Below are 14217 nucleotides of genomic sequence, written 5' to 3' on the forward strand. Positions count from 1 at the left end.
TTTAGAATAACTAAACATAAGTCAATTTATTATTTATAAAAACTATTGACTCATGTATAGTTATTTTTGTCACATTTCTGATTTCAATAATATTTCATTTGTTACAGCGGTAATAAGTAGAGCGCCCCTGTGCCTCTCTGATATCTTGACATTAAGTTTCACATAAACATCAGGCTTATTCATATCAAGGATCTGTACAAGTCTTGGTAGCTTGGCAAATGTCAGATTTTCATTTATTATACTGACTAGAATTTTGACACTTTTACCTCAGGAAGTCTTGCAAATATTATAATATATATATTGCTCGTACCTAACATAAAATCTCCGCTTACCATTATGTAAGACTGAGATCAAATAATCCAAAATATTTAAACGGCTGCTTAGATAATCTAAACGGTTCTAGAGGTAGTTTGTCGGATTCTTGAAATATTTGGATGAAGTTGCCATGGTTTGATGGTAACTGAAATGTGTCATTCAAATTATAAATAGGGAAAATTATAAGTCTGATCTTTTTCGCACGATCCAGTTAGAACCTTTTAAACCATAACTAAATAACTACCAGTTTTAAATAATCTCGTTTTAAGATTAAATACTGCTCCTTCGTTCATTTTTAGTCGTTGTATGGACAAGACAAGTAAAGTTAAATGTTATAAGTATGGACCAGCCATATGCTGACACGTGACAACAATTAACCAATAAAAGCAGTGGCCAATCAAATCACAGGACCACTCCCACTCAATATTACCCAGCCAAGTTGTTAACAAGATTGTATACAGCACGTGCAACATTGAACTAAATTCAGCCACTAAGAACAAATCTATACGAGATTTGGACTTAATATCTAAACGATCGTTTAAAATTTTTCATTTGCTAAAAGAATAACTATAAATGGGTGGAGATTTAATGTCAAGTATGGGCAATATATACCATAGGTTGTAATACTTGCAAGACTTCCATTTATCATAATTTTAGAATTTTTAAATGACCTCTTTAAAATTTACGATTTATTCGACTACCAAGACAGTTATTAATTCTGCGATTTATCAAGCTGCCGGGATCGAGACTTCTACAGCTTCTGGTGAAATTTAAATAGTTAAAGACTTCTCCGCAACATCAAAAACTTAAACGTAATGAGTGGCTGCAAAAATTGTATTACATAGTTACAATTTACATGTATACAGATAAACAAAAACATTTATTTGGTCGGACACACAGTAAGTAAACACACAAGGTTCCGGTTGAAATCTTCGTTGAAAAACTACATCATGAGACCTGAATTTACGTAAGTCAGAAAACTTTTATGAACTAAAACTGACCAATGTCTGAAAACTCGCCAGTCAAGGAATCAAAATTCAAAATTCATATGGGGAAAATCATGTACAAAGAATCAAAACTCAATATTAAAATTCAGTGACAACACATCTAGACCATGAAAATGAAACTATATAAAAAATGAAATCATCTAACAACTGCTATCCTATTTAAGCCCCAAATCTTAGTCTTAAATTTATCAATCAGTCTGGCCTCTACTCTATCTAAATCCAGTGGCTTCACTTTTTTAACAATTCCTAATTAAAAAAAAACAAAAACATGGTGTTTGAGTGTTATTACTCTAATAGATAGGTGAGATATATTGAGGATAAAATCAATTTTGGTAGCGCTTGGCAATTTAGTTGGCAGAAAAGAAAGAAAATGTGTCACCCTGAAACGCTGGTCTGTGTTATAAGTTTTAATATATAGTTTTAAAGGGGGGAAATGCTTGCCAAAGATTTCACGAGAATAATAGTAGGATTGGAAAGAAGTTGAAAGTTGGTAATTTCAGGAAATTGTGATTTCAATAAAACATCAACAATAAGTCAATACATAGACCTAACAAAACTTTGGTTAGGTTCATACTTTTCGAGAAAGATTACTCTCCTCTTTTTTTAAAACATCATCAATGGCAGTTTCCGATTATTGTTTTTGCCTTTTCAAAAATGATCTCAGATCATTTTTTTTCCCCGGTTACAGATCATTATGATCTGTGACCAAAAAAATGGATTTTAAACATTTCTTTTTGTTTTCTAAAAATGGTAGCTCGAGATTAAACTACATGGTTTTGGTTTTTTGTGTTGTTTTTATTATTTTTATTGTTTTTCCCCCAAAAAAACAATCGGTTGACTAAAGTTGTGAGATTGGGACTTTATTTTTAATTTTCCTCCCGTTTTTGTTGCAACTTGAAGTTAAGGGCAGCCATATGCTGACACATGAAAACAATTAACCAATAAAAGCAGTGGCCAATCAAATCACAGGACCACTCTCACTCAATATTACCCAGCCAAGTAGTAAACAAGCTACTATACAGCACGTGCAACATTGAACTAAATTCAGTCACTAAGAACAAATCTATACGAGATTTGGACATAATATCTAAACGATCGTTTACATTTTTTTCAATTTGCTACAAACAAGCGGAGATTTAATGTCAAGTATGGGCAATATACCATAGGTTATAATACAGGCAAGACTTCCTTTTATCATATTTTTAGAATTTTTAAATGACCTCTTTAAAATTTACAATTTAATTGACTACCCAGACAGTCATTAATTCTGCGATTTATCAAGCGGCCTAGATCAAGACATCTACAGCTTCTGGTGCAATAAAAATATTTAAAGACTTCTCCGCAACATCAAAAACTTGCTAATCTCAACTACGTAATACTAATAATCTGCATGGCTGCAAAGATTTTATTACATGTATATAGATAAACGAAATCATAATGTTTGAGTATTATACAAATAAAAACGACCGGTTGAGTCAAACACTTGTTTCAATCATGAAAGCATGATATCATCAGTGACAACTATATAGTTGCATATATGGACACGTTCATTTGAGTTTGAGGATATTGGTAAACAAAAATGATAGCGTTTTCGACGATAGTGGCTTAATTTTGACATCTATTAACCTAGCCCGTTCAGAAGTTCTGAACATTAGCCACGTAACACATACTCCCATATGCACTGCTCAGAAAGAAAATCTATTGTTGTTAGGCACCCATAATGGTTCAAATGTCACATTTTGTGTGACTTAGTTAACTGCAGTTGTCTAATTATCATTTCTTGGTCTGAAATATAGTAGATTAGGTCAATCTAACAATCATGATACAACATTGGTTAAAGGGATCGAACGGTTACAAGGCAATATTTGGGTAACTTTGTCACACTCAGAATACAATACCTCTATTCTACTGTGAGGTGTCCTCAAAAACCTTTTAACTCATTATTTGATGGTTGATCTACCAATCGTAGCCCTAAAATATGTTGTTTCGAATAGTTAGCTAATACAGGCACTTGTTTATTGGGAAATGAGGTTAATTCTGTCACAATATATGGAATTTTAAATTTTGGGCGAATTATTTATATCTGATTTTGGTTTGAAAGGCTGGAAAACTTTACATGATGACAATGTAGTTGATGCAAGTTAAGATCAGTTGATGTTTACATTGTCACAAAAAATGATACGAAATCGTAAATAGGTTAAAAACAATGATTATAGAATAAAATAGTCTCTTATAATAACTGATGTGACAAAGTAAACATGTCTTGCCCCTATTTTGAAGATCTATATATTCTATGACTCTATTAGAATTCAACATTCTTTCAGAAAAAAATCGGTAGAATATTGTCCAGAACATCAGAGCTCAAGTTTAACAATTTTAGGTTAATTTGTCAAAGACGCTGAAATGTGACAAAATTAACTTTCCCTGCCCCAACAGTATCAAGATAGTGTGTTAAAATTGGCATAGGATGCTTTATTGCCTATATTAATCGATCCAAACTACGAAAAAGATCTGTTAATCTGATGACGATTACCTAACTCTTATAATAACTGATGTGACAAAGTAAACATGTCTTGCCCCTATTTTGAAGAGCTATACCTCTATTAGAATACTATGTAACTTTATCATCAATGAACTAGTTATTTTGCCAGCAAGGAGCTAACAGAGTTATAATAATTTGTTTGTGACGAAATTACCCTATTTTTGACCATGTTGCGGTAGTTTAATTGTGACACTGTTAACATATTACCACCCGATAATGATTTATGTGACTGGTGCGTGGTACTAGCAGTGTTGTTTGATCCATAGTACATAATATAAGGGGTTTAAGCTGGTATATCAATATTTGTTTAATTTCACACATGTTCAGATATCATCAAGATTATGTGACAAAGTAAACTTGTTTGTGCCTTCTGTGTTTTAATTCCTTACGACTATATGATATAATAACAATTCCTAGCACTTCCGGGCCATCAAATAAACCTACACTACTCAGCATTGCTTATCAGGGTGCCCTAAACATTCTTCACATGTTTTCTTAAATGTGTGACAGAGTAAACCTGAGTGCACCATCTAACGAAAAAAGTCGTCAAATATGTAGGTAATGGTCATATGTACCCATCCAATCAACTGGACAATCAAAAATTTGGTCAAAAACGGCTGCAAGGGGTCCATATTTACTCCGTCACATGTTTATAGTGTGACAATGTAACCATTTCCGTGCCTGCCGTATTTAAACGATATCTTATCACTTGATTAAGATATCGTTAAGTGACAAAGTTAGCATAGAGGATGGGACGATTATCCTAACCATCAAGGGTTTGTGTAATTTCATAGTGTGACAAAGTCAACTACACTGTGCCTTTTAATAGGGTCACTTATATTTACCAATATCCTCAAACTCAAATGAACGTGTCCATATATAATATAAGTCAATAAGTACATAATATATATATATAATATACACGGCATTATATGAAAGGGAGAGGAGCCTAACAAGTAACGTGCCCATAGGTTTGGGGGTCGAGCCTACTTTAAATTGTAGAGATACATGGTACTGCGGCAGAATTTATTTACGGTCATAAAAAGTTCTGTCATCGCTGTCCTGTCATCGCAGTTCTGTCATCGCAGTTCTGTCATTGCAGTTCTGTCATCGTAGTTCTGTCACACTCACAGTTCTGTCATCGCAGTACTGTCAGTGTCGCAGTTCTGTCGCAGTTCTGTCGCAGTACTGTCGCAGTACTGTCGCAATACTGCCGCTTATATTATATATAACATATTATAGTTTAAAATAACTAAACATAAGTCAATAGTATTTATAGATACTATTGACTCATGTTTAGTTATTTTTGTCACATTTCAATAATATTTCATTTGTTACAGCGGTAGTAAGTAGAGCGCCCCTGTGCCTCTCTGATATCTTGACATTAAGTTTCACATAAACATCAGGCTTATTCATATCAAGGAGCTGTACAAGTCTTGGTAGCTTGGCAAATGTCAGATTTTCATTTATTATACTGACTAAAATTTTAACACTTTTACCTCAGAAAGTCTTGCAAATATTATAATATATATATTGCTCGTACCTAACATAAAATCTCCGCTTACCATTATGTAAGACTGAGATCAAATAATCCAAAATATTTAAACGGCCGCTTAAATAACATAAACGGTTCTAGAGGTAGTTGTCGGATTCTTGAAATATTTGGAGGAAGTTGCCATGGTTTGATGGTAACTGAAATGTGTCATTCAAATTATAAATAGGGGAAATTATAAGTCTGATATTTTTTCGCACGATCCAGTTAGAACCTTTTAAACCATTACTAAATAACTACCAGTTTTAAATAATCTCTTTATAAGATTAAATACTGCTCCTTCGTTTATTTTTAGTCGTTGTATGGACAAGACAAGTAAAGTTAAATGTTATAAGTATGGGCAGCCATATATATGCTGACACGTGACAACGATTAACCAATAAAAGCAGTGGCCAATCAAATCACAGGACCACTCTCACTCAATATTACCCAGCCAAGTAGTTAACAAGCTAGTATACAGCACGTGCTACATTGAACTAAATTCAGCCACTAAGAACAAATATATACGAGATTTGGACATAGTTTCTAAACGATCGTTTAAAATTTTTTATTTTCTAAAAGAATAGCTGTAAATGGGTGGAGATTTAATGTCAAGTATGGGCAATATACCATAGCTATAGGTTATAATACTTGCAAGACTTCCTTTTATCATAACTTTAGAATTTTTAAATGACCTCTTTAAAATTTATCAAGCCGCTGGGATCGAGACTTCTACAGCTTCTGGTGAAATTTAAATAGTTTTGAATGAAACCAATTTTATATGAAAGGTAAGCCTAAAAGATACATTCTCTTCGATATATAGCTTATAATATTTATAGAAATGTTGAAACTAAGGCCAAAAGACAACTAAAAATGAAGAAAACAGCCCATATCTCAGTTCGCGATTTTCGCAAAAGTGACTTTACCAAAAAGCCCAAGGCTTTTTCATTTTTCAAAATTTTCCCATGAATTTTTAGAATAGCTTTGGAATCGTTTTAAGACCTTATCATTTGGCCCATATTTTTAAGTTAGGCCTTTTTTTAATTTGGTGGCCAGAAAATAAAATGATGTGCAAAAAAATATTTTTTGGCCACCAAAAATTAACCCTTGCGCGCTGCACGCGTCTTGTTGTCTTGTTGTCATGGTAACGGACAGAATTAAGGACGTTAGGACAGACGACATATTTAAACCCACCTACCTCGTTCTGCAAAATCCCTCTTTTTCTGCAAAAACGACCATTCGTACCTTTCACTATTGCCTTTTTACAAAAGCGTGTAAATGGAAAAAATCCGGGCCGAACGTGACGATTCCAAAGCTATTCTTTAAATTTCATGGGAAAATTTTGAAAAATGAAAAAGCCACTGTTGCGAAAATCGCGAACTGAGATATGGGCAGTTTTATTCATTTTTAGTGGTCTTTTGGCCTTAGTTTCCACATTTCTATAAGTATTATTTAGTATTAAGCTATATATCTCATAGTATAGACTTACCCGATCCGGGGAAGCCATAGAAAATGTGGATGATTTCATCTACTTAGGCTCCTGGATTGAGAGTACAGATAGGGAGATAAGGGTTAGAAAGGGAACAACTTGGGGTGCCCTACATAGACTGGGATATCTGGAAATCAAAACTCTCAAAGAGCCTCAAGATTAGATTGTTCATAGCGGCTTCTGAATCAGTACTGCTCTACGGATCAGAAACATGGACACTGACAAAGGCTCAAGAGAATAGGTTGGACGGGACATACACAGAGATGTTGCGTATGGTGCTGGGTATCTCATGGAAGGACAAGGTCAGCAATATAACTTTGTATGGAAGCCATTTCGGAGCTATTAAACCCTCCCCCACGAATGCGGACCTGTCTGACCTGGACAGGTGGTTGAAGTGGTTCCCTGCTTTCCTTATTTTGGTGATGGTGATGGTCCCCCCACTAGACTTGAGATTTTAAACTGTCTTAAAAAATTGAAGAACCACAAAAGTGCTGGGATTGACGAAATCTCTAATGAGCAGTTAAAGTATGGGGCAAGTGGTCTTGTGGATAGGATGGAGAAATTGTTTTCTAAAGTTTGAAATTAAAAAGCAGTGCCTGTCGACTGGTTGAAAGGCATCGTGATAATTGAACCAAAGAAGGGTGATACCTCAAATCATCATATTACATCATCATATTACAACGCATAAGTGACGGTTTAGAATGTTTGCTACGAGACAATCAGTGTGGGTTTAGAAAGAACAGATCATGCATTGATCAGATTTATTCACTCCGCATTATTATACATAACTGCCTTGAATATAATCTCCCCCTGTATGTAAATTTTGTGGACTTCAAGGCAGCTTTTGATTCTATCGACAGGAATTAGATTTGGAAAGCTTTCAGTCATTATGGCTTGCCATGTAAATACATTCGAATTATACAGGCATTCTTTAATGGAACTGTTAGTGCTGTTAGACACAATGATGAATTGTCAGAATGGTTTGAAGTAAGTTCAGGCAGTGGCCAAGGAGACATTCAGGGTCCCCCTCTTTTTAATGTATGCCTCAATGTGGCCGCTGAGAGAACAGAAAGCAACAAAGTGGTGTCCCACGGAGCGGTTCTTCAAAGATCTATCAGTCCGCTTGTTGATGATATCACTGTGTTAGATACAGACTATGTAGATGACATGGCTGTACTGGATAACAGCGAGGAAGGTCTTCAAGAAACAACTGACCTTTTGTGTATGTATGGTGCCCAGGGAGGTCTCAGAATCAATGGTAAAAAGACTGAGGCTATGGTCATTGGTGAAGCAACCTCTCAACGGCCATACACGAAAGAAGCCACAGTGAACATCATGATGCTGCAGCGTTTAAAGGAAACACTGACATAGACCTAGAAGGAGCGAGTGAGATGGCTAGTGACCGCAAACTTTGAAGGGAGATGATACGTCACAAACGGGAGTTCAATTGGTGCAGGCCACTCGAATGATTGAGGAGACCTAATCAAGTACAAGTAAGTATGGAAGCCTACCAAGGCTGTCAAACAAGTTACGAATCAGGAGATTAAAAATGGCGGGACACTGCATCCGACATCCTGAGCTACTTGCCAGTTATTTAGTCTTATGGGAACCTTCAACCTACGCACGGTAGAGCACAGCAAGGCCGACCAAGACAAAGCTACTTGTCTATGTTACTGAAGGCAGTTGGGACAAACTCTAAAGAGGAACTGCGAACCCTGATGCGGGACAGGGATATATGGAAGGGGTTATCTGGCGTAGATCGGACTTAGCTCCGACATAGTAGTAGTAGTAGTAGTAGTTTTATATAAAGTTGGTTTAATTTAAAAATAGTGACATTTGACCAATTTAAGGACCATAATCTATCAAATTTGGTGCGTATGCCCATAATATATCATGGGCATATAGTTTTTGGATCATAACTCTGGGTTTTGGGCATGTGAAGGTGATGTGGGCCCTCAAAATTTTGATTACGGGACCTAGTTTGTTGGTCAACTGGTATGTCAGGGGGGGGGTCCAAGGGGAACTTTGGGGAACTTTGGGAAAGTCCCCCAAGATTTCTGAAGTTCCCCAAAAAAAAGTTCCCCAAAACTCCCCAAAGTTCCCCAAAATTCCCCAAAATTATTCAAAATTATTCAAAATTATTCAAAATTATTCAAAATTATTCAAATAATAATAATATTTTTTTTGGCATGATAATTTTTTTGGGGAACTTTGGGGAACTTTGGGGAATTTTGGGGAACTTTCTGAAGTTCCCCAAAAAAAAGTTCCCCAAAATTCCCCAAAATTATTTGTTTCATTGATAATTTTTTGGGGAACTTTGGGAAAGTCCCCCAGGTTTCCTGAAGTTCCCCAAAAAAAAGTTCCCCAAAACTCCCCAAAGTTCCCCTTGGACCCCCCCCTATGTCAGCATCAAGTTTCACAAAAAAATTCAGGCTGGACCCCCCCCCCCCCCCCCCCCTTAAGCTTCACATAAACATCAGGCTAATTCATATCAAGGAGCTGTACAAGTCTTGGCAGCTTGGCGAATGGCAGAGTTATACTGACTAGAATAACCGGCTGTCATTAAATAATTCTGACACTGTCAACTCAGGAAGTCTTGCTGCAAGTATTACAATCTATATATTGCTCATACCTTACATCAAATTTCTGGCTATCATTATATAAGACTGAGAGCAAATAATCCAAAATTTTTAAACGACCACTTAGATAAATTTAAACGGTTCTAGAGGTAGTTGTCGGATCCTTGAAATATTTGCAGAAAGTTGCCATGGTTATTGAGATGTGTCATTTAAATTATAAATAGGGGAAATTATAAGTCTGATCTTTTTTGCACGATCCAGTTAGAACCTTTTAAACCATAACTCAATTTTTAAGATGTTGGAATTATAGGAAGGTTAATAAGGTAACAAATATGGGAAGCAATGAAATTAGGCTAGACTGTTCTATTCACTATCAAATAAACATTTCCATAGATGCTTAGTGACCTCAAATTCAAAAAGACTAGCAGACACAATCTGTCTTACCTGTAAAGGGAGTCCATTCATACCTTTTCAAAAATTATCCGTAACCGGAAAAAAACAAACAAAATCGTGAAATATGGATTTTAATATTTCTTTTTGTTTGCCAAAAATGGTAGCTTGAGATTTAACTACATTTTTTGGTTTTTTGTTTGTTTTTATTGTTTTTCCCCAAAAAAAAACAATCGGTTGACTAAAGTTGTGAGATTTGGACTTTATTGTTAATTTCCCCCGTTTTTGTTGCAACTTGTAAGTTATGGGCAGCCATATATGCTGACACCTAGAGTAACGAGAGACCTAACAACACCAACCATGATGCTGGGACGGCACTTCACCGTCACAACTCCTGGAGCCGATAACACTGAATATTATAGAAATTCACTTCAAAACACCATTGACAACATTACCAGTGAAACGATCACATATGCTGTCTCGTCTCCTTTTACTTTTCCAGACCCAACTGGCATTTAAGCGTATCATTTTGACTCATATCACTTCTTACACCTTTACACCATCCTCCACCATTCACTCTGATTTCACCGGCAACCTTCCCCAGGGTTGCCACGCCCCAGAGGTAGGCAGAGCATCTCAATGCTATCCTCTTGATACATGTTTCGTATCCCAATATCAGAGAAAAGTGGCATGCAACGTATGTCAACTATCCTCTCGTGGGCTATTTTGGCCCAGCCTCCCTTTAAAAAAATTTAAAAAATATGCTGACACGTGAACACGATTAACCAATAAAAGTAGTGCTCTTAAATGAGGATAAATATTGATCTTGGTAGCCACAGTTTAACTTGGTCAATGGAACATATCACTTTATTGCAAAGCGCGCGTTACTGCAGGTTGGTGGGTCAGAGTCTTGCTTTAAGAAACAATCTTACTAGTGCAGCGATTTCAATTATTAGGAGTTCCTGCGGATTTGAGTTGTTGTATTTTCCATTGAGAATAACGATTACGTTTAGCATACACCTGAGACCACTCTTTAGAACCGATAGTAATTATGTTGACCTTTAAAAAGCCGGTTCTTGGATTAAATCTGAGTACCAAATATTGAGATTTAGAGTAATTCTAGTGTTAGTTGTCAATAACTACACCATTGTAATTCTTATGAAAAATACATAAAACAGTTTTAATATAGTTAAAATTTATGGTGATTGGAACCCATTCATATCAGTAACACCTTACACATGCAATTCAAGCTAAAAACTAGGATAAAAGGGGAGAAAATAAGAATTGTGGAAGTGAACGGTCTTATTATAACATTTACTGATGTTAAACACTTATACTGATATAACATGTAACTAGGCAACCCACACCAGTATGTACTAAACTAGCTTGATAAGCTTGACGTGAAATAAGAATTACAAATTATCCGGTTTATTAATATCAGAACGTGTCTAACTAGCTTCCTCGTAGTTGAATAGTCATCTTAATCATAATGCTTAAGTTGAGGGTTGAGGGTTGAGAGCAAGCTCAATTATTCTCTCGTTGGGTATATAACTTGTAAAATGTTAAACTTGATCCAGTATAAAAATATAACCATGTAGCTCCATCACTCCATGATTATAAAAGTATACCCTGTAGCTCCATGATTATAAAAGTATAACCCTTTAGCTTCATGATTCTAACCCGAGAACCCTTCAGTGCAGAGAGCTGGAGCTGATGCACCACGACAAGTTAACAGAGACAGCGCTGCTCATCATGGAGAAAGTGGTGAAGAACGAGCTGGAAGAAGAGCTACCAGAAGATCTCAGATTGGTAAGTTTATTTTCCTGAGCCGGCCCATCAGGCCGGGTGGTTGTTGGGATTCTCGGAGGTGAACTCGGAGGTCTATATTTAGTGAACGTGATTACAGCCCTAATCACCTGCTAGAAACCGGATTATGGACGTGAACTTGAGAAACTGTGTGGCGGTGGTATTACCTCTTTGGAGGAACACTAATTAGCTCTGTCTAATCCCACTATACTGAATATTGTATTATTGTGCCCTTGGTCTTACAGATTTAAAAAACAGCGTGCTCAATAACATAACACCTAAAACCCCTCAGCTGTTTGTTGACAAAGATACGATTACAAACGCTGTTAATACGTCCCATGACTTACACAACCAGAGAATTGACAACAAGGTTAGTTTACTTTTAGAACTTGGTAGTGAATTTTATAGCTTTTTAGATTGTTTTACTCGAGATAGATTGTTATAAATATTTGTTGTGAGTGCTAAAAGGATAACTATAATCAATAGCTCAAGAACTCTTGCTCAATCCCCCTTTAAAATGTAAAGAAATAGATAAACAGTAACTGGGTGATGCAAGATATAAGTGTTCACTTGTGGCTTACATGATCCCCGTAGTCTGCAGCTGATTTACGCAGATCAATGTCAGGTCTCTAAAACTCTAAAACGACCTTGCGTCAATCTGTTGCAAGGGATGATTACTCTGCTAAAATGACAAATTTCATTTTATGATTTAATGGAAATATATCTTATATAATATTCTATCTACTTGCCTGCTAACGTTTGATAAACCAGCGACAACGTTAACTAAAATTGTGATCACAATCTAATGCCCCGCCCCTTCAGGAGGATGATATAGTGACCCGGGTAGGGAACAGCAAAGAGAGCTACAACGCCCGAATTAGCGAGGGAGAGGTGCAGAGGAACCGACACAGAGTAGCAGAGATAAATCACTTCTTGGAGAACATTCGAGACGAACTGGAACAGTATGAGAACCTAGACAGATAGGCTGGGAGGTACTGAGGGGACTGTTTCAGGGTCTCTCAGGAGATCAGATTTGAGGGTGAGATTTGAGAGAAAGTTTTGAACGGCACCTCGTTAGGGTTCAGAGGGAGGGAAGATTGGAAGTAAAGTTCCCTTAGTGTTAGAGGTGCAGAACAATGAACCAGATTAAGACTTTAGAAATATAAGTGAAAAGATTCCTGCGTCGATAAAACCGAAGACGTTTCATTTCTTGTGTTACAGTTTTACCACTTTTTACTGTTCGCAGTTGCGAAACTGTGAGAATTTTCATAAAATGTTATAGTCACTGTTAATGATGTACATGTTTTATGAGTATTTACAATTCTCTTGGACACAGCATTATGTCTGGAATTTAATGAACGAATTTTTATTGAACTGAATAAAACAGCAGAATAACTAATAACTATATACCCATATTCATGAAGTGTGGATATATTCCTTCGTTAAATCTACGTGATGGAGGTTAAAGACATTTCACTTTAGAGTTATAAATGTAGCCCTGCACTTTGACAGTTTGTATGATATATTGGCCCTTTTTAGGACGAATCAAATTATGAGCGGTTCACCTGGGGACCTCAGGCTTTTGTGTTCATATACACGATTGGAGATATGGCGGAATGACCAAATTCCAGTCTTCGATCTGTTTGGCTGACAAAGTTATTGTTAACTTCCTGGAAGTTTTAATTTGGCCCAAAATCCAACATTTTGAAATAACTTGAAAGGACCAAGTTTCCCAATGTTCCACCTGGTGGGAAAACGTTTTTAACAATAAGATTTACGAACAGTTTGCAAAAAACTGAACAACTCTTTTAGTTCCTGAGATGGCCTAGCCAGTTAGGTTTTCTGGGATCAAGCGATTATTTGAATTTGTAACTTATCTCATTTATCAGCGTCCAAAATTCCTCTTCACGTAGAATAAAACTGGCAAGGGCCCCCTAGGATGAATCCCAGCATCCAAATTTTTAGTCTAGTAATTAAATTATTAATTGATTGATTGGGGACTGGTCCGTAGTACCAGCCAATGTTTACTCAAAAGTAATATATAATTGAAATAAGTTAAATATTCATCCCCGAGGGGCACGCAGATTATAATTGTGATGTTATCTATTAAAACTATTCGATTAAAATTTTATTGGTCGAGTCGACTGGCCCTGATCTGCAAACATATTTGATATTGGTAACTTTATGATGCTGCCTCACCGCAATTAGGTGTGTTATCAGTGTAGATATGCGCTATGTGGCAGTGAAATAAGGAATGTGCTGTTAGAATGGCAGGTGGTTTGAAATGTTGTCCTGATTCAGATTGTTTAATTTGAGCTGTATGAGTTTGGTTTTGAGTGATTATTGACTATGTTCTTTGTGATTTACGTAATCCAGGTAGGTTGTGGAGTAAAAATGGTGGCCATTCGTCGTTGCAGCCAGCACTTTGCAAGTCTAGTAGTACTTTTTTTGACGAATTCTTATATATGTTGATAGAAAATATACTGGATGGGCATGTAATGCGAGTGTTATGCTCTGAAATAGCGAGCATTGGACCTTTATAAAAGATGCTAGATCTC

General features: G+C 36.2%; 1 protein-coding gene across 1 annotated transcript in view; it reads left to right on the top strand.

The window, feature by feature from the left end:
- LOC134816660 (dynein regulatory complex subunit 3-like) overlaps nt 1–13014 on the top strand; it is a 31638-nt gene extending 18624 nt beyond the window's left edge. The window contains exons 9-11 of the mRNA XM_063825602.1: nt 11549–11662; nt 11952–12029; nt 12482–13014. Of these exons, the coding sequence (XP_063681672.1) occupies nt 11549–11662; nt 11952–12029; nt 12482–12643 (354 nt within the window). The 3' untranslated portion in view covers nt 12644–13014. The remainder of the gene's footprint in view (nt 1–11548; nt 11663–11951; nt 12030–12481) is intronic.
- The last annotated feature ends 1203 nt before the right edge of the window (nt 13015–14217 follow it).

The sequence above is a fragment of the Bolinopsis microptera genome, chromosome 6 (assembly GCF_026151205.1).
Source record: "Bolinopsis microptera isolate Bmic1 chromosome 6, MBARI_Bmic_1.0, whole genome shotgun sequence".
Classification (NCBI taxonomy): Eukaryota; Metazoa; Ctenophora; class Tentaculata; order Lobata; family Bolinopsidae; genus Bolinopsis; species Bolinopsis microptera.